At 42.3% G+C, this 22,075-nt stretch overlaps 1 protein-coding gene across 5 annotated transcripts in view; it reads left to right on the plus strand.

Annotated features, from left to right (window-relative positions):
- ITSN2 (intersectin 2) overlaps positions 1-22,075 on the plus strand; it is a 126,794-nt gene that overhangs the window by 23,095 nt on the left and 81,624 nt on the right. For 2 of the 5 annotated variants that reach the window (XM_090031381.1, XM_090031374.1), the window contains exon 2: positions 4,020-4,083. The exons of the other annotated variants lie outside the window; for them this stretch is intronic. In XM_090031381.1, the coding sequence (XP_089887507.1) occupies positions 4,053-4,083 (31 nt within the window). In that variant the 5' untranslated portion in view covers positions 4,020-4,052. The remainder of the gene's footprint in view (positions 1-4,019; positions 4,084-22,075) is intronic. 5 annotated transcript variants of the gene reach the window in all.

A 22,075-nucleotide genomic window follows, 5' to 3' on the forward strand; every position in this document is an offset into this window, starting at 1 on the left:
CACCGTCAAATAAAACTGAGAAGTGCACAATTTGGTGGTGTTGATAACAGAAATGGAGATTTGTTGGTAGTGGTGAGTGGAATGACAAGCCTTTATTGTATACCAGGAAGAAGCAAAACGGCACGTTCCTATTTCAGAAGAAGTGATCCACAAAACAGAAGGGGATCTATGACAGGAAAGGTCATGTGTTGGTATCAGTTACAATTTCAAACTTCCAACACCACCAATTTTATGCCATACCATGGGGTGTTGGCCTGACCATTTGCAATGAGGTGATGATATAGCTGACTTACAGCCCCAAACACATGCCAATAGTCATAATCAAGACAGAGCCTGTGGCGCCTGGGGAGCTCTACTGTAAGAAAGCTGTACTGATTCATTTCCAGGATTTGGTGCATGTGCAGTGTAACAAGTAGACAAGTCATGCTTCACAGCAGTGCTCTTGGCACGGCACAGCACAGCAGTGGTGCAGATAAGTCCCAGTTCTGCCATAAAATTGCACAGGTGGATCTTTGTGTCTATGCAGAGTTCCTGCTGAGTACTCTCGATTTACAGCAGGGTTCCTCATGAAAGCATCCTCTTGAAGGATCTTAGCCCTTTTCTAACCTTTCCAACAGCTCATCTCACTTTATAAAACCGTGTCCTAGTGGTGTTGACAACATGGACCAGTACTTCTGGACAGACAGCCTGATCCCTGATGTCACTTTTGACACATCAGTTGAACTTACCTTCCATTTCTGTGATACTATTGAAAAACGAGTCAGATAAAAATAAGCTCCAGTTTTTAAATCTTTCCTTGTTGGGCAGTCGTGACAGCAGCATATCATGGGTTGATTTTAGATAAAGCATTGTCTTGTGAGTATCTTAGTATAATACATGGCTGTGTAATGTACAAACCAACCAATTCAGGTCTAAAATTAGATCTTTTTAAAATAGAATTATTATAAATATTGTATGCAGATTGTTCCTGTAGTGAAATGGCACAGACTGATTTCTAGCATTTTCCATTTATTTTATAAGCATATAGTAAGTCCATAAGTGTTCTGCATTCTGCAAGGACATTTTTCAATGCCTCCAGGAAGTAACCACATGTTCTTTGCAATCAATAATGCAAGCAGGTAGGCAAAAGTAAGCGGCCTCATTTAAGAAAAAAGTTTCTGCATTTTAGTACTTCTGAAAATGTTTGATTTGTACTTTTCACTATTATGTAACTGAAGGGAGGGATGATGATAATAAGGATCTGAAATGTGATACAAAAATGAAAATGTTAGAAGTATCTGAGCTCTGGGAAGAGAGTACCCGTGCAGCAAGGTTCTGCTTTTGTCAGTTGCCGCATTTCTAGGGGATTTTTTTTCATTCATAGAATCATAGAAGTAGGGTCGGAAGGGATCTTGTAGATCTTCCAGCCCGACCCCCCCGCCTGGGCGGGAGAAAAAGACTGAACTCAAATGAGTCCAGCCAGGTAGGCATCAAGCCTCTTCTTAAAGATCCCCAGGGTAGGAGCCAGCACCACTTCCCTTGGAAGTTGGTTCCAGCTCCTAGCCGCCCTGACTGTGAAATAGTTCTTGCGGATGTCTAATCTAAATCTACTCTCTAATAACTTGTGTCCATTGCTCCTTGTCATGCCAGGGGGCACTGGGGAAACAGTTTCCCCTAAACCCTTCTGGTCCCCCCTAGTGAGTTTACAGACAGTCACCTGGTCCCCCCTCAGCCTTCTCTTGTGAAGGCTGAACAGGTTTAGGTCTCGCAGTCTTTCAATGTAGGGTCTGCCCTGTAGTCCCCGGATCATGCAGTGGCCTCCTCTGGACCCTTTCAATGTTGTCCACATCCCTCCTGAAATGGGGCGCATAGAACTGGACACGGTACTCCAGCTGTGGCCTGACCAGCATCGCATAGAGGGGGAGGATCACCTCCCTGGCTGTACTTGAGATGCACCTGTGGATGCATGACAAGGTGCGGTTAGCCCTGCCAACCGAGACCTCGCATTGTCGGCCCATGTTCATCTTGGAGTCAGTAATGACTCCAAGATCCCTTTCTGCCTCCGTGCTCTCAAGAAGGGAGTTTCCCATTCTATAAGTGAGCTGCTGGTTTCTACTGCCTAAGTGCAGCACCCTGCACTTGCCAGTATTGAAACGCATCTTGTTGATGTCAGCTCACTCCTGTAACCTATCTAGGTCTTGTTGCATTCTTTCCCTCCCTACTAGTGTGCTCACCTCACCCCGAATTTTGGTATCATCACAAATTTAAACAGGTTGCATTTCACCCCGTCGTCCAAATCACTGATGAAGAAATTGAACAGCGCGGGCCCAAGGACCGAGCCCTGGGGGACTCCGCTGCCCGCTTTCCCCCAGGTCAAATATGACCTGTCCACCACCACCACCCTCGGAGTATGACCCTTGAGCCAATCTGCAATCCATCTGACTGTAGGCATCAATGCCACAGTCGCCTAGTTTTTTAATGAGGATGGGGTGGGAGATGGTGTCTATGGCCTTGCTGAAGTCCAGAAAGACTTTCCCTTCCCTTCTGTATTCCATTCCCTTCTGTATTCTGTTTGGTTTTTTTTCATGTTTTTATTCAACAAAATGTGCCATGTTCATTGCTCTTTCCTGAACAGTAGTTACAGATTTTAGTCTCAAAGTAGAAGGTGAGGAGCCATATACTTTTTCATGCCAAAGTTAAAATGATTCCATTGAGGCACCATCTTATGCATAGTGTTTTAAGTCAAGATTGTTCAGCTGGCAGAGCTTGGGCTGCATGCAGCCCAGGAAGGGTTAGTTTGCAGCCACTGAACTTCCACCCTATCACCACTCCTGCCATCACTCCAACTGCAGGATCAGCATCAAAAGGCTTTGGGGTCTCCCTCCCTTTGGATTCTGCTTCCTGCCCCACCCCAGGGCACAGGGCAGAACAGCCCGCAATGCTGGGGAAACCCATGACATGGGGACCTGGCATGGTGTGGTGCAGCAGAGCAGTCCACAACCAGGGAGCTGAAGTTGTACTTGGGGCACCTGTGCCCACACATGGTACAGCAGTTGGGCGGGAAGAGCCCATGTGTTTGGCTCAGGGGGGAAGTTCCCAGGTGGCCTGTGGCCTGCAGCTCACAGCCTCCAGCTGCTAAGAAATTGGAGAGCTTTGTTTCAGGTCATTATCTGAGTTCTTTATCGGTTAAAATGGGTAGTACCTAACTGAGGCACGTTGTAAGTATGTTAGTTAATGTTTTGCAAATATAAAGAACTAGTAAGTGTTAAGTACTCCTGAAATGTGACAAAGCAGAATATATTGTAGTCATTAGTAAGAAATATAGCATGTCATATCAGGTCATAGAAAGAAATAATTGCATCTTATTTTGAAAGCATATTCTATTGAGAAGTATCAGACAATGATTTCTTCTGGTCTTGATAAACTAGCAAAAAAGCAATGACTTCATAATAGTATTAGGTACTGGTGTTATGTGCAGGAAAACTGACTGTGCAATTTCATTATCAGTTAGTTATTTATAGAAAGCAGTGGGTTTCTGCCGAAACACTTGCAAGTTCTGTGGAAAGTCATGTATGCAATATTGAACTGACAAATTTGAATATTATGCTTCCTTTTGTTTTATAAATACAGAAAATCTATAAATTCTAACGTCAAAAAATATTAATCCAAGTCATGGAAGTCAGGAAAGGTCTGTTAGGTGGTCCAGGCCATCCTCTTTCCAGTGAAGGATTGTTCTGTGCAGCGTGTGTCCTGGTGTGTTGTCAAGCCTGCGTGGGTGGATCTTAAGCAGTATGTGCATGGTCGGCACAGTTTTCCTTTAAGAACGTGCTACTAGGTTCAAGACTACTGCATACCCAGTAAAAATCCCCCACTCCCTTCCAAACATAAATTTGGCTTGTTCAGCAGCAGCTTGAAGCCCTGCATTGTTTGCTGTCAGAAGTGTGAGCTAAGGGGACAGACATTCCCTCTGCTCAGCGGGAGCACTAAGCTGCGTTCTGCCCTTGTTGCATTATTAATGGGACAATGTTTTTATGTTGCAGATGGCTAAAAGCTAGCAAGGCACATTCGGGACCATGATGGCTCAGTTTAACACAGCCATGAATGGTAAGCAGCCTGAGCAGGGTGCATGTATGTGGGGCTGGGGAGCATTTGTTGTCTTTCTGTTTAATATTATGAGTAAGTAACCGGTTGTAATGTATGTATGTATCAATGTCTTAGTCAACTTACCGTAGAACATCTACTGTTTGCTGTCTGTCTTCTCACTTCCAGTTTGTGTTCTACGTGAATTGGAGAATTTCAGCACGAGCGTTGCTGCAGTATAATCTAGAGTGCAGCTATGCCTGGAGCATCTAGTGAGCTGAGATTTAAAGTATTGTTGCATACACACTGAAGAATGTGACTATATTTTGAATACTGAATGACTTCTAGTGAGGAATAGGCTAGGTAATAATCAGTTAAATTCATGTACCCATCTGTTACGTAATCTGACCTAAGGTTTTGATATCTTAATTTAGATATAACCAACATTTCTGTCTCCTGTATTTCAGCGCATTGATTATTCATAATCAGTGTAGCTTATGCTTAAAAATCATGCAGATCACCTTGTATATTTTTCCCTCCTGATTTCATATTCTGTTGAAATGTGAAATGCAGAAGCTACTTTTCTCCCTATTTCCTTTCAAAGACATGCTCCAGATAAATTTTTAGAAGGTTAATATGTTAAGAGCCAATTAGGTAACGGTCATTTGAATCCCTGTATTTCTAAAGATAATAGTTTATCTTAAAGAAATAGGTTACTTTGTTTGCTGAGAAATTAGATATTTTAATGTGTTACTGGATGACTTCACAGTTGTATACAAAGGTACCCAAAAAGGGAAAGGGGTGGAGCCATGCATTTTGAATTGGCCAAAAGGGGGAAATCTGGTATTGTGGGTAAAAACATGCAACTTGTCTGGTTTGTTATTAGAAGAAGCAAATTCAAGGCTGAATTTTCATTAACTAATTCAGAAGCTGATTACTATTACAATACATTAGGATAAGGTGTTTTTATGCTAAAGAAAAATAACTTGTGTCTTTGTAAGATAAAAATGTAGTTGATGGACTGGGTTGATGGATTTGTAAAACAAAATGTGTGAAAAAAACATTATGGTGATGTTCACGAGCACATTTTTATGCAGTGTAACTATAGCTGCATCCAGTAATAGCGTTTGTTTACTTCACAGACTTGCTAATAATTGATATGCTAGAATAAATGGGATGTGTGTATTGTATTTGTCAGTTGTCAGGCAAAAGAAAGTGAACATCAGATTGTCCCTTCCACCTTCTTTGACAGAAGACAAAAACGTTGATAGAGCCCTGAGGTCCTCTTGTATTTTTCCTTTTTGTTTTTGTCTTTTATTTGTTTACTTTTCATTTCCTTCCTCTTTCCTTATCCTTTGTATGTCATTTTTTCCTGTCTGTTTACTGCCTCTGCCCTCTGCAAGTGCATTCATAGCATGTGAAGAGGTAGGCTTTCACCTATGAAAAGCTTTTGCCTTTCTAAATGAGTTAGGGCAGGGTGGCACCTCTGAGACCTGTCTTCTGACTGACTTCAGACCAATATGACCAAATTCCTCTCTTTGCTTTCTTTGGTAGTGCTGTCTAACTTGCATACCACAGAAACTATTTTGGGTGCTCCAGACCTCATGATCAGGCAGGTCTTGCGTATCTCTACCATTTTCCCTTTATTCTTCCCTCCCAGATTTTTGTTATTTTGATGCTTTTTTGTCATATGTCATCCCTACCCTCTTCTCTTTCTCCAGCTGAGCACTGGGAGAGGGACAAGCAACATTTGAGGCAGAGGGCCAGGAGATCTCATAGGTTTGCTGGCTCAGGGAACTCTGCTCTGTCTGTACAGAAGCACACCTTGTTCCTCTGTACTGCCGTCAAAGGAAAAATGCCAAGGAAATGTAAGGGGATTCCCCTTACAGAGTTGGCTACCTACTGTTTGGAAAACACCCACAAAACAGAAAAAAATATGGCTTTAATTTAAAATATTTCCTCTCAGAACACACTGAATGAATGAATGTAGCTTTTCATGTTTAATCAGAATTAATTACAGTTGAAGCAAGTCAGCTGGGGAGAAGATAAAGACTTCATGAGATTTCATGATAATAAGCATTGGGTAACCTTATAAGGAGAAGAGTTTCTACAGAAAGCCTGTGTTCTTTTTCATTGTGTTTTATTGCTAATGCTATTTCCATTCAAATAGATCATTTGCTTTTACCATTTATTACACACTTGAGGTCCTCCTTCATACACTAACTAATTAAGATTTCTGACATGGGTGGTGCCTCCAAGTGCTAGATGAGGAATAAGCAAGGCATTAGGCAGCTGAACTGCCAAGCTATCCTGAACCAGATGGCAAGGAGAAAGGGATGCTGACCATGTACTTCTCCATCCTTGTGTATCAGCAGAAATCTTAGGGGACAGCCCTCTTCCTTTTTTTTTTTATCAGTCCAAGAGGGAAATTCTTGGCATGCTCTTTCATTACCTCATTTTTACTTTGTTAGTTATGTAAAGACTTGAAATGTTCTGTTTCAGCATTCTTTTGAGTGCCTGCTGGTTTAAAAAAGTAGCAGGTCCTTCTAGTGGATGTGTATACAGTGTACCAGATGTCCACAGAAATAAAAGACTACATTATAATGGTGTACAATAAAATTAAGTTTGAGATGGCAAACTTACTCATGAGTGAATTAGACAGATCATCTCAATGAGTGGCAATGAAATGTCTCCAGCACAGAAAAAATGGCTGTTTAGATTAAATTAGGTCAAAAATTTAAAATTCACAAATAGTCTTGGTCAAAATGGATTACTGGACTGAGTGAAGTTGGGCAGGTTAAAGGTATGTGACATGCAACTTTCTTTATAGTTTGGTGACTTGTGCCACACATAACGACACATACATTAACTACAGTTGGGTTCACTGGCATTGTGGGTTGTAGTCTGAGCTCTGCCATTCCCTTGTTCTGCAGCTTTCAATAAGGTATGCTTTCTTTTGTAGTTGTGCCAGTACACCATAGTTTCATAGTTGGTAGAGTCAGAAGGGACCTGAGCAGATCATCAAGTCCGACCCCCTACCATCGGCAAGAAAGAGTACTGGGGTCAAACGACCCTGGCAAGATGTTCATCTAGCTTCCTTTTGAAGACCCCCAGGGTAGAAGCGAGCACCACTTCCCTTGGAAGTTGGTTCCAGATCCTAGCTGCCCTGACTGTGAAGTAATGCCTCCTGATATCTAGCCTGAATCTACTCTCCGTCAACTTATGGCCATTATTCCTTGTTACTCCCAGTAGTGCTCAGGGGAACAGGGACTCTCCCATTGCCTGCTGGTCTCCCTTGGCCAGTTTATAGACAACCACCAGATCCTCTCTCAGCCTTCTCTTGTGGAGGCTGAATGGGTGCAGGTATCATAGCCTCTTCTCAAAGGGCCTGCCCAGCTGCCTCTGATCATGCAAGTGGCCTTCCTCTGGACACTCTTGATGTTGTCCACATCCTTCCTGAAGTGCAGCGCACAGAACTGGACGCAGTACTCCAACTGCAGCCTCACCCGTGTCATCAACCTTTATTTGCTGTAGTTCCCAGCTCATGAGGCCTTCATTTTTGCAAACTGCTTGAGGGCATATTAATGAAAAGTGCTAGTTTCCTATGAGTGGTTATCCATACGTGTTTTCTTTAGTGGGTGTGTATTTACCTCCTGGGCTTGGTCTTGGAAGTATGGGGCATGCAGGTATTCCAGCATCACATAGTTGTTGTTTAGATTTATATCTTGCCTGATCCAAAAAGGCTCAGAGGAATGTACAGTAACAAGCAACCCACAAGATAAGAATCAATACCCTAAAACTTTAAAATGTACCCCATCTCCCCCCCCCCCCGCAACAAACACAACATTAATTTAAAACTATAACAGTGTCACAGCCAAAAGACACTCCATTCCTGCTTCCATTCCCACCTAACGATGATGTCATAGGGCACCCTCAAGTGTTGACTTTTGGGAGTGCCTGCCTGACTATCTGTCTAGAGAAGCAGGTGGCTCTGCAAGTCCCCCAAGTCTTTCTCTTTCAGTACAGGTGGCCAAAATGATACTTGGATTAGTCCTGGCTCTGCCCCAGCGGGGTCGGAGTGACAGCAGCAGTACCTTGAGGGCACAGAGAGCAGTGCATGCTCCTACTCTCAGTTTCCCTCTTCATTACCTTTGGGCTGTAGACAGAGCCGTCTGCTATCCATCAGTCCATAGTTCTTTCCTCTTTATGGCTTGGAGTTGATCTATTTTATTGAGATCCCTTTGTATTTATTTAGAGTTCATATATCTTTTCTGTTGCCCACTGGAACATTTTGTTCGTATTGGCTCAGCATTCTACAAAGTTGGGGCAAACATGGTCATGCTCTGAGTCTCAAAGCCAGTCTTTTGTCTCAGCCTCACGTGCTGCCTTCCAGCCAATCCTTGCTCTTTTATGTCCCAAGTAGGAGGACTTGCCTGAAACCTGTTCCCATTTCAAAGAGTCTGGGGGCTGTACCCAAACTTCTCTCCTCCTGGAAGGGCCACAACTTGGAAGATTTAATAGGTTTCTAGGATTTGATGAGGTAGGTGGTGTCCCTACAGAAGAAGTGATAGTGATGTTAACAGACACAATACAGTTGATCAAAATGGCTTTGTCCATCTGTGGAGCCATAATGGACCCAGCCAGGATAGATTATCAGTTGCTGCCTCCTCTTATCCCATAGTACAGGAAATAGATAAAAGAAATCAGGTTTCTTTTATTTTTACACCTACTTCACCACTTCTTCCTCAGTTGCAGTTATAGCAAATGTAATATAAATCTAGATAGATAGATGCATTATATATTGTAGTATATTTGCAGTTTGCCTCCTGGAGTTGCTGGCTGTCTTCCTAATACATATAGCTCTTAAAGCTTCTGATATGGGGTATCTCCAGGGATCGGGTACAAAACCCTCAATAGCAGCTACAGCTTCCAGGTTCGAGAGATTCTCAACCTCCATTAATAAAGTGCTTTCCAACTCCAGAAAGAACTTAACCTCTTTGATATCTAAAGGCCAGACAGTAGCAAAGATGAACCTGTAAAAAGTCTTAGATGCAGTCAAGAGAGCCATTTGCTATGGCACCTAGCATGGTGATACAGAAATAGTAATGGCTGTAAGGATCTAGACTTCCATAAAAGTTGAATACCACAGAAGACCTACCATTTAAGGGGGAAACACTTTAGTGCTAAGACTGATGCAGCTGTACCTGCTCTTAAAGACTCTGGGGTGAAGTCTCTAGCTCTTAATTTCTGGTCCCAAAGAGAAAAGAAGAAGGATAACTCATCTTGGATTTCAGGAAACTTCAAGTCAATTGTATGCAAGCTAAAGTGAAGGTGGTCATGCCAGGTACTATAACCCCTTGCTGGAGCTGGAGGGAAGCGCAGCGGGTGTTGACACCTCTCCGTTTTTAAGATATACTCTCACATTTCTGTTCTATTGCTGCACAAGAATATTGTGCTTTGTGGCAGATCAAAGTCAGCATCAGGACAAGCTCCTGCCAGTCAGACTTTTGACAGGCCAAGAAAGTCATAGAATCACAGAAGACAGGGATGGATGGGACCTTGAGGAGTCAGCTATTTGTTTAATCTTGTCTAACCTGCTCTTAACCCCAGTGAAGGAAGATTTCATCCCTCTTCCAGCACTTAGCCATTCTTAGAGGGGTTTTGTGCCCTCCCCCCCATGTTTAAACTAAATGTCTCATTGCAATTTACGTCCATTGTGTGTTGTCCCATCCTTCAAGCTTTTTAGGTAATTTAAACAAATTGCAAAAGGTTCTTCTGACATAAATAAAAAGAGAACAAGGAAAGAAGTGACTATGCAAGGATGAGCTAGAGATGAAAGATAAATTTAGGAGTGATTCAAAAAGTAAATGAATATTGCACCTGAGTTTTCAATCAGAATGGTGAAAGGAGGCTGGCTAGTGAAAATGAGAGTATATACATGGACATTGTCAGCGCTGCTGTGGAGGAATGCTCAGAGATTCCTGTGCTCTCGTTGGCACCAGCTATTTTCATCCCAAAATTCTGAAGGAGTCAATACATGAAATTTCAGGTCCAATAGGATGGCTGTTTAGTGAAACTGTCATGCCTGGGGTATCATTATATGAATAGAGAATACTGTATTTACTCAAATATCATCAGCAATCCTTCTCAATGAAGTATAATTGTCTTGCATGATTGCCTTATCTGTGAGTCCGAAGATGGCTGACGAGGCCCATCAGTGATTGACAGACCTTGTTAGAGCTCAGGCAGATGTTTCCATGTGGGGTAGATGGCTCTGGGTTCTTGGTTCAGTCTGTCATGTGCTGTTTCTGCTGCTTCCATTTTTCTGTCTCCTATTTTCGTCATAAGGTTTCAAAATACTGAGATCCTTGCAGCAAACTATTCCTCCATTTGGGGTGGTCCTGGGTGATAGTCTCCCATGAGCTGATATCAATGTTGCATTTTTTAAAGTTGGCTTTGAGGGTGTTCTTGAAGTGCTTTCTCTGCCTCCTCTCAAGCATTCACCTGGACTGAGCTCAACAGGTTTCTAGGATTTGATGAGGCAGGCGGTGTCCCGACAGAAGTGATGGTGAAGTTAACGGACACACAATACAATTTACCGCATGTGGAAAAAATGTCTTTGCCTGTCTATGGAGCCACAGTGGACCCAGCCAGGGAGAATAACACTTGCTTTAGGAGTCTGGAGTTTGTAGCAGGGCCACATATGGTATGGTTCTTGGATGATTCAAAATGATTTGGACCTGATACGTTTAATTTGACCTGGGACACACAAATTTTTCTTTAAAAAAAAAAAATCTTGGTCTTTTGGCTCAGATCAAGGAGAAATACCATGATCACTAGGCTGAGATCACCTTGAATGCCATTGTGTAGTTAAGGGTGGAGACTTATCCAGTGCACTGCGGGCAGGCCTCCCTACAAAAGTCTGCTGTAGCCTCCGGGATGATCTCAGCCACATGCTTTATTTTTATAGAGATGAGGGATTTCTCTCTCACTTGTTCCTTTGGCCTTTTTGGCTAAGGGCAAGCAAAACTCAGGGGCATCTGAACTTCAAGGCCTCTGGGCTTGAGGCCTGCATGTAGAAGAATGTCTGCCAAAAATTTGGGAATATATGGAGCCCCAAGCTGAAGAGTCTGGCGGGGTGGGGAGGGTACTTGCTGGTGGTAGCACCACACAGACTTCTGCAGTCAGTAGAATTCAGAACTGATTTGGATAATTTGGCCTGAGACATGAAAATTTAAAAAAAAAAAAAAAAAATCTTGGCCTTTTAGCTAAGATCAAATGCAGCAGCATTTTTTTGACAGCAAGGGGAGGGTGTCAGGGCTGGCTCTGGCCATCTCACTGCTGGCCTGGTGTTGTAGTCCCCCCAGGTCTGGTGCTAGGTCCCTCCTGAGGCAGCAACTGCCCATTTTGGGGGGAGGTTGTTTGTTTGTTTGTTTGTTTTTAAGGGCCACACCACACACACACCAACAAACAGTACAAAAGGTTACCATGGGCATGTTTGCCCCATATGAGCCACGTACTTTGTAGTCATAGTCAGTGTTTGCTATGTTTAATCAGCTTCATTGTTTTCTATTACTGAACATATGCTGCTTTTGGCAGCAGTTCAAAGATAGAGTATTTAATGTAGTTTCTTTGTATGTAAATGTAAGGCATGGGCAGGCAATTATTTTGGGTGGAGGGCTGCTTACTGAGTTATGGCAAGCAGTCGAGGGCCACATGGGTAGCCCCCGCCCCTTGACAGGTGCCCTGCCCCCTGGTTGCCATCTTGGGACCAGAAGTGCCCCCCCCCAACCCTTGACCTTTGAAACCAGAAGTCCCTCCCCTTGCCCCGGAAATACTCCTTTCAGCAAGGGATTTTGCCATCTCAGAACCAGAAAAATACCAACAGCTGCCTGACCCCTCCCTGGTCTACCATGTAGTGTGCACACAGGCTGCCCATGCCACTAGTGGTATATGTGCTGCAGGTTGGCCACCCCAATCTAGTCCAACCTTTGACTCAAGACACAGTCACTGCTGATTTAAGCCATCCCAGTCGAGTGTTTGTCTAACCTGCTTTTGTGGAGATTGTACACCCTCTCTGGGTAGCCTGTTCCAGTGCTTAGCCACCTTTATGGTCAGAAAGTTCTTCCGGATATCCAACCTAAGGTTCCCCTGCTGCAATTTGAGATCATTGCTGCTGGTTATGTCCTCTGCACCCACAGGGAATAGTCTGTCTCCAGCCTGTTATAACCACTTGTCAGGCATTTGAAGTTATTAAATCCCCCTTCAGTCTTCACTTGTACAAACCAAATAATCTCGGTGTCATAGATTTCATAGGCATTAGGGCTGGAAGGGACCTCAGAAGATCATCTCTCATACTTTTGCACATCCTTTTAAATTTCTTCAGCCTTTACTGTAAGTCATGTTTCCCAGAACTCCTAATAATTTTAGTTGCTCTCTGTTGGACTCTAATCTGTCCACATCTTTCTTGGAGTGAGTGGCCCAAAGCTGGATACAGTATTCTAGGAGAGGTCTTGCCAGTGCTGAATGGAGTGAAAGGATGAATTTCCAGAGTATGCAAGTGACATTCCTATTAATACAGCCCTGCTACTAGCTTTTTATCTTTTTTGTTTTCCCCAGCAAATGGTCTGTAGTAGCTCATGTTCATCTTATGGTCCACTGTAACCCCCACATCCTTTCCTCAAGTACTGCAGCCTAGTCAGTCTTTCCCCAGTGTATATTTGTCTTTACATTTTTCTGTCCTAAATTCAGATCTCGCACTTCTCTGTTGAATTTGATTGGATTGACTTCGGACCACTTCAGTTTCATAGACATTAAGGATGGAAGGGATCTCGTAAGATCATTGGGTCCAGCCCTCTGTCCAAGGGACAGGAAGTCAGCTAGGATCAAAGGATCCCAGCAAGATAAGCATCCAACTGTTTCTTAAAAGTGTGTCCAGAGTAGGTGCTTGCACCACCTCTGGGGGGAGTCTGTTCCAGGCCTTGGGGACTCAGGCAGTAAAGAAGTTTTTCCTTATGTCCAGCCTAAAATGGTCTTCCAGCAGTTTTTGACGATTAGACCTTGTTAATTCTTGGGGTGCTCTGGTGAACAGGCACTTATTCTCCCAGATCCTGATGCACATCCCTTATATACTTATGGGCTGCTACCAAGTCACCCCTGAGCCTGCACTTCTCCAGGCTGAAGAGTCCCATGGCTCTCAGCCTCTCTTCATAAGGCTTTTTCTCTTGCCCTCTGATCATGCGCATGGCTATCCTCTGGACTTCTCAAGCTTCTCCACGTCCTTTCTGAATTGTGGAGCCTGTAATTGGATGCAGTACTCCAGTTGCGGCCTGACCAAGGCCGAGTACAGCAGGAGGATGACATCCTGGGTCTTGTAGTCAGTCGTGACCCCCAACTCTCTTTTGGTTTATTAAGGTCACCCTGCATGTTATCCCTGCCCTGCATAATAGCTGCACACGTCCAGCCAATGTGGTGTCCACTGTATATCATTCCCATCCTCCAAATCATTAATGAAAGATCACGAGTCCCTTCTAGTTCTGTTTGTAACACATGGTAACTAATATGAAGTAAAATCCTAGTGAAATAAAGGGAGCTTGTAGCTTTTCTGTTTGTTAAGTCAAGGTAAAGACTAGAGAAAGTATACTCTAGGGAATTATATGCAGAAAAAATGAAAACTATACATAAAAAATAAAAAAGTTGGGTTTTTTGTTTTTTTTTTACAAATTAAACTGAATATAACACCGTTTGAACCTTCTTTAGAATATATGCAGGAACTATGTATTTATACAACTATGTAACCCATTTTATAACATGGTGTGTGTGGAGGGGGGTTGTTGGGGGTAGGGCTTATGTTGGGGTGTGAGTATAGGGTTTTGTGGGTGGGTGTGGGGGATTTGGGGTTTGTGGGCGGGTGTGGAACCCTCTGCCACACATTTCCCTGGAGTTGCGCACCATTGGGCCGGGCAGACTCCATGCCTCCACATACGTCTTCCTGTTGGAGTCCTGCAAGCCCCACTTGGAGGCACAGAGCCAGCCGAGCCCAATGGCATGTCTTCTGTACACACCCACAAACCCCAGGCTCTCCCACGCACCCACCCACAAACCCCATGCCTGCCCTCACTCCCCCCTCAGGCAGGAGCTCCCCTCCCTGCTTACCCCACTCTCCAGTCACCTGGCTCTGTGCCTCCACATGGGGCTCCCAGCCCGGTGGAGGTGAAGAGCCTGCTGGGGTGGAATTATGTAGTTATGCACAGTCCTGCCTTTTATGTGCAAAATTGTGTGGGTGCATAATTGCATAATTCCCTGGTGTGTAAGAAAGGACTTAGCGTTAACTTACATTAAAGGTAGGGTTGCCTTGCCTTTAGTAGGATTTTACTTTATGATAGTGCTTACATTCTTTCTTGTGTAAGATAACGATATCAAAATAGAGTCAGAATCTTCCCTCAGATGTTTTCTGGGTCTGAAAGAATAGCTCTGCAGTGGCATGAGCCGCTTCATTTATTAAATTGTTGATGATATTAAATTGTAAACATTGTTACCAGTTGTTACTGATTCCACTGCTCATCAAAATACAGACACTCTTGAAATGAGGGTGGAGCATGAAGGGAGAGACCATGGGAGATGTATCATTCAGCAGAAGTAAGGCTTTCACAACACAGGGTAGAGATGCAGATTCTTGGAGGAGGGTTCAACCTTTAGCAGTCTGAGATATACTGTGGTAAGCTGTTATAAAAAAGTGGTATAAATTATTGTAATTTACAGATAACTACTTGTGAATCAAATGGTGCCTTTTTAAGCTTTTTATAGCTTCTCTCCTCTGGTCATCATGGCCTATCCATTTTGAACAATGATTCAATAATATGAATTGGTACTGGCAGAATGAGTTCAGATTTAGCCCTCTAATTATTATGCCAATAATAAACCCAATTTTTCTTTGCAGTGTTCTGTCAAATGTATTTGCACTGTACTATGTTCCTTAAATTAGAAACTGTGTAGGTTCAGGCCTTTCAACATACCAAGTTACTTCTATGGCACATCTGCTGTTTTGATTTTGATTATACAGTTATCTTAAATCTGCTCTGAGAAAGATGGTAGGAGTTGGTGGAAACCTTTCCAGATACACTGAAAGATTAACAGACATGAGCGTTGAACTGGTTCTCATTTAGGTAGAATTTTATCAGTTAATTTTAGAGAAAGAAGTTTGGGAAAATGTGTACAGTGCAGTTTAATTGGGCATGTGCAGTGTGTATTTATATGTGTATCCATGAATCTCTAAAAACAAGTAGAGCAAAAAAATTTCCGTAATCAAAAAAATATTCTATACCCTGGATATTGCTAATTTGCAAAGTTGTGCTTACCTATAAACCTTCATCTCTAAACATAATTTCTTCCCCTGCCCTTTTTTTAATGTAGGATCCAGAATACCCTTTTGATTGGCTTATAAAATACTTACTTTTGTAAAACAAGATCTGGCTAGACAAAGCCTTGGCTGGGATGGTCTACTTTGGAATGGTCGTACTTTGAGGAGGGAGTTGAATTAGATGACCTCCTGAGGTCCCTCCAAACTCTAATTTTCTGTGATTCTGTTATTTGGAACGTTCTGTATGCTATTTGAATTCCTGTATGGCTGAGCATTCAAGGTGCTTCAGTCTTCGTATTGAGTGCTGGAGTTGGGTTGAGTCATTTTGTAGTCAGCAGAGTTTTGGAACGGTTCCTCCCTTGAGAGTAGGCATTGGGATCCTTCTTTGTTGTCAGGTTGATATTGGAGGACTTGCTACATAGCAAACTTTTCGAGACTGTTAGAATATAATAAGCCATAGGGTATACGCTAGCTTCAGTATAATTTTGGCAGAGCCTAGGTCAATAGATAACAGTGGATTTGTGATTTTTCTACCTGTGTTTAAAGTGCATGGAATCATCTGCAGCATGTGTAGGACTCCATTTGTCGTGAACAGAGCAGGTGCTGTCTGTAGTGGAAAGTAGCAGGTGCTCTCCAAGGCTGAGGAATTGTTATTTAAGTATATGTAGAGGATGAACTGCTTGACTTATGTTTGAATCCAGAGATTAGAAGAGGTACAGTTCAACCAAATGTATATACCAAGATCTCGGGGCAGTAGAGAAGAAACAGTAAGGTACACTTGCTTTCAGAATAGACTTCCACTGGGAAATAATGTTTTTTGGTTCATAATGAACTTCAGTAAAACATGGTTGAAGGAGTTGACGGATACGTATTACCAAAGGAACCAATATAATAAGCTTCAAGCCTTTTGTCTCTTCATTGTTTTGATTGTTTGGCAGATTGTTCTTATTATTGCAGTGGATCTCAGTTATACTTATGTTAAACAGGACTTCCAAAAATGGATGAATGGAAAGGCTCAAACAAGTCTGTGATTTCTTTTTTTTTTTTTTTTTTTTAATTGCTTTGGAGACTAATGCAAATGACATTCTGTATTTTGTAAAAGTGCTTTGATTAAATGCTAAAAATATTAATCAAGTTTTAATTGAGAAAATAAGTATATTAAAATCTTGCCGATGCTTGGATAATTTTGTTAACATAATCTGTCATATTCTTAAACTTATTTTTAAGAAGCAGGATAATAGTTAAATTTCAGGCTTATTCTTAAATATATTTATATATAAACTTGTATGCAGGGAGAGACTTAATTGAAATAATCAATTGAATCAAAGGTTTTGGTACAGATCTATTAATTTAGAAAGAGTTGGTTATTAAGGTAAAGATTTTGAATTTGAGCTTATTTTACCATTGGACTCTACTTATTAAAGGCTTGGTTTCTAGACCATAAGAAAAAAATCTTAGTGTATTAAGTAACTAGTTTTCTACTTTGTAAAGCACAGTGTCAACTTAAATAGGCCCAGCATGATTCTACAGTCAAGTATTTCTAATGCAGCCATAATATCTAGCAGCTCCAGCTGTAAATGAGAGCGTTAATTATATCCTAAAAGGCTGTACAGTTAGCCACTCCCAGCTGACGTGTCTGCGTTCCTGATTACGCTCTGTTGGTCCAGTCATTAGTGCAGTCATTAGCGTCTTGTATCATAACCATGCCCCATATTATCTTGGTTCTTCCTCCCAGTGTTATGATGGTAGCACCCTGAATGTCTTCTCCCTGACAGTAAGAAGACTTTGATAACTAGCTGTTTGCCCTGCTGAATTTTGCCTTACAACCTTGTTATAACTCCATATTGCTTCTTATTCCTTGGCCTTCAAGGTTACCTTTCTCCTTACTTAACCTGTGGAATACAATGTACAGAAAGTACTATCAAGAGGAAAATTTGTCAGACAACCAGTCATATAAGATCTTTACCTAGTAATACAAGAAGCTTAGGGAATAAGCAGGAAAAATGGCAAGTCCTAATATGAACACAAAATTACGATCTAATTAGAATAAATGGGACTGGCTGGGATGGTTCACATGATTGGAAAAATGTTCCAAAATGAATTGGATGCAGGTCAGCAAGGATGAGTGCATAGTACAACACTTAGGATAGAGCACTTAGATGCACAGACACCAACTGGGGAATGATTGGTAAGACTGCAGTATTGCAGAGAAAGACATCAGTGGATCTTAAACTGAATGAGTCAGCAGTGTGCTCTTGTTGAAGGGGAGGGAGGAGTATACCAGGATATATTAACAGGAGTACCTTGTGCAAGTCACCTGGTACAGTACTCGCATGGATTATCATGTCCAGTTTTGGGCCCCACACTTCAAGAAAGATGTGAACAGTTTGGAAAGAATTCAGGGCAGAGCAACGGGTCTGGGAGGCAAGACATGAGACATGAGGATTGGCTGAAAGAATTTGGGCTATTTAGTCTGGAGAACTGTAGTCTTCAGTACCTGATGGGTAATTGCATAGAGGATGGAGATAGGCTTTTCTCTGTGGCTGTAGGGCACAGGAATAGGAAAAATGGCCTCATGCTTCAGAAGGGGAAATTTAGGCTGGTGATTAGGAGGAACTTTGTGACTATGAGGGCAGTCAAACATTGAAACAGGCTACCTAGAGAAACTGGAATCTCCATTCTTGCATGTATTCAAAATCAGGTTGGACAGGTATTTGGGTGGGATGCTTTAGTCACGGATGTGCCTTCCTTGAGCAAAGTGCTGTACTAGATGACTTCATAGACCACATCCACGTGAGTACACATGTGCATTTTCCTGTGGATAAACAGCAGCACCACATCCTTGTGCTGCTGCTACTTGTCCTCAAGGAAAGCTCATGCACATGCACTCTGGCACATCACAAGTTGCCCTGGGTGGGGTAGGGGAGGCTGGGGCCAGCATCTGAGCTATCCCCAGCAGCCCTACCTGGGATCCTGAGGCCTCCTTTCCAGGGCTCCAGCAGCAGCTTTCCCCACGTGGAGCCTGGCCAGCTGCTGAAGCGTAGCTCCGGCCAGCCACTCTCCTGTTTTGGACAGCGCACGCTGCCTCCACATGCACCACCCCACTTTTTTCAGGTGTGTGTTTAGTTTTTGTTTTTGTTTTTTTACACAAAACCCCACTGCGCTTCAAATGAGCAGTGCGGTGAATACCTACATGCGTGGAGCGTGTGGTTTGCAGTGTCACATACCACACACTTACACTTGTCTGGACGTACCCATGGAGTCCCTTCCAACCCTACTTTCTGATGATTCAGGCTCATGTAGAAGAGTCACTTCTATCTATTCAGTGCTTGGTGAGCTGTCGTCAGGAGTGTCCCATTTTAGCCACTGAATTTTAAGAAGCACGTGGACAAGCTTGGAAAAAGCCACAAAAATTGTTAGAAGCCCAGGAAACATGACTTACAAACAAAGGTTGGAGGAGAGAAGACTGAGAGGGGGATTTGATAAGTCTTCAAATACAAGAAGAGATGGATACTTCTTTGTGTACACAGGAGAGAGGACAAGAAGGAACAGTCCTAAATTGCAACAAGACAAATTTAGATTGGATATTAGGAAGAACTTTCTAACTATGATGGTGGCTAAACACTAGAAAAGATTACGTAAAGAGGTTGTGAGAATTTTCATCCTTCAAAGTTTTTAAGACTTTGACTGAGATTGTCCAGGCAGGCATGAACTTGCCATGAGCAGGGGAGTCCCTTCCAGCCCTATTTTTTTCATGATTGTATAAATACAAATGTGACTTGGTGTTCTGGCATTACAGCATACATATAACTGAAATGTAGAAACATAGATATAAATCTCTCTTCTTGCTTGAATAAGCAAACTAGATGTTTGGATGGCTGTAGAACATTTATTAGAGGTCTGCTCAGGAAGGACAAGTGGGGGAAAGGTAGTGTTAGGGATTGACAAACAGACAGTGGAAGAGTGGAACTAATACATTTGTCCTAATATACTGTGAAGCTATGAGAAGGACCTGATAAGTCAGCTTATTTGGAGCAATAAATGATAGAAACAACATAGTGAGGTAGTTGACGGAGGGGTATGGGCTTGACAAATCTGTTCATTTTGCAGCTTGAGGCAAACCACTGCATTAACATTTGTCACTAAAATGGGGCTGTTTAGTAACTTCATATGGTCATCGTGAGGCTTAATGTTCTGCTTTCAGAAGCTGCAAGGCACTATATAACTGACGCTCATTTTGGAGTCATGTAGACCAGGAACTCGGCTTCAATTTAAATTTATCCTCTCTGGAGAATTAATTAAATCTGTAGCTTGCGGGAGCATAGTTTTGATTACAAATAAAGCCGTTCAAATACAAAACAAAAACAAGAAAGAAAAACTTCTCCAAGACCATTTCAGGCTGGACATAAGGAAAAACTTCTTACCTGTCCGAGCCCCCAAGGCCTGGAACAGACTGTCTCCAAAGGTGGTGCAAGCACCTACCCTGGACTTCTTTAAGACACATTTGGACATTTATCTTGCTGGGATCTTTTGACCCCAGCTGACTTCCTGCCCCTACGGCAGAGGGCTGGACTCTGATCTTCCGAGGTCCCTTCCAGCTCTAGCATCTATGAAATCTGTGAAAAAAATTACCATCAGCAGAAAGAACAAAAGTCACTCCTCTGACACTTTGTGGAAAATATGAAGACTTCCCTTGGGTGAAAAGTCAGTTTTTGTGCCTAGATGTACTTGATGTAGGCTGATGTGCAACTGCCCCAAGTTGCAACCACTAAGGCAGGTATGGGCAAAATGCGGCCCGTGGGCTGGATGCAACCCCCCAGGCCATTCTATCCAGCCCATGGGGCCTCTAAAAAATTTAGAAAACTCTGGCTGCCTGTCGTGTGGCCCTCGATCGCTTGCCAAAACTCAGTAAGTGGCCCTTCACCCAAAATAATTGCCCACCCCTGCACTAAGAAGTATTTGACCTCTTCAAGCCTCTTTGTTCTTTTTCTAGGCTCAGAATTTGTTTTTCCATGTCCTCTGTAGTACCAGTTATTCTTTGTGATTGACCTTTTTATTAAGAAAAACAAAATCTTTTTCCTTCCTTGTCTGATTCCGCTGTATTCTAGGAACAAAAGGAATAAGATGGTCCATCAAAGCAGCCTTTTGAAAAAAAGGGAGCATATCAGACTATTGATGAACTTTTGAAGCAATATTTGGCTGGCCATAATATAACCACCCTTAAGAGCATTGTTTTAAGTAGGTCTTCACATACTGCCTCTTGGAATTATGAATGTCACTGAGAGCGTATTCTGTAAAGGAAAAGGAGTGATTCTTGTGATCCTCAGTAAAAGTGTTTGTATTTGCCCTCTCCCTGCCCTCCATTGGCACTGCATTGAATATTATATTTTCCTAAAGGTTTCTGGCTTTATGTGTTTACCTATCAGGATGCATGGATGTTGGACTTTCAGATATATTACAGGGCTGGGAATCTGTATGCCTGCCTTTTTCCTATTCCTCTAGTTGCGCGTGTCTGAGGAGGAAGTAAGATTGAGGTGTCTGGACTCTGAGCTCAGGCTTCACTCTTCTGACCTCAGACATTCTTGGTAATAACCATTTTTATTAAAGTATAACCGGAGTCTTCTCTAAAAACTAAAATCCTTTTCTAGAAGAGAGACAGAAAAATGCCTTTTTTCTGTAAATAAAAATAAGTAGGAAAAGTATCCTTTTGACCAAAAGGAACAACAAAAGGTTAAGATGGCAAAAACTTCTTTCACACAATAAGCAAGGGGCAGGTTTGTATGGAGTAAAATTCAGAGTTTAGCTCTTTCCAGAGTTTGACTTCTAGAAATATATCATTTGAATTTATATTAGCTTCAGACTTGAGGCCAGATACCAGTCAGTGGGCACATCTACACGAGATGCTGACTGTGCAGTAGCCGAATAATATTACACAGTAACTCGTGACAGCATGGAGTGCAGTAGCATCACTTAAAAAACGTTCTCCGGTACTACTGCACAACATGTCCAAATGTTTTTGAATCTGGAAGTCCTATGTGCCATCTCTGTGTTTCTCATCTTGTGATATAAACCCTTGAAAAGCAAAGTGTATGTAGAATTATAAATGTCAAATGGGCCAGTGTGCCATTTCTCTTGCATGGTATTTTTATGGTACTTGTTGCTTTCTGGACCAGTCCCAAAAGACCATGCTAGACACCAGGGTTTATGTCCATTATAAGGTATGATACTTTCAGGACTTTGGTTTACAGTGTTAAAAAGTATAAGTTTCCTGTCTAGCAAGGTATCAGGACTTTGGATAACTTTTTAAATGTTGTCTTGTGTTTTTTTTCTTCCTCTAATTTCTGTCAGGAATTTTGCAAACTTTTTTTTTTTTCTTAAACCATCAGAACTTCAGTACAGTGCTTTAATGGCTTGAAGACAACTTGGTGGGTTTTCCAAACTATACCTCTTGGATGTTGATAATTCTTGCGAGATAAGATGCAAAGTCCTCACTGAACTAAACTTGTTTTCCCCTGAAGTCTGATAGTAATCCAAGTGATCTGATTTGTTATTAACTTGCTTAGGCTAGAAAAGCTGTGGTAGACCAGGCTAATTTTTAAAGAGCTGTCACATGTTTCTCAGTATTCGTCCTGACCCGTTATCAGAGAATTTCAATCC

Source organism: Crocodylus siamensis, chromosome 1, assembly GCF_052110815.1.
Source record: "Crocodylus siamensis isolate JL-2025a chromosome 1, ASM5211081v1, whole genome shotgun sequence".
Lineage (NCBI taxonomy): Eukaryota > Metazoa > Chordata > Crocodylia > Crocodylidae > Crocodylus > Crocodylus siamensis.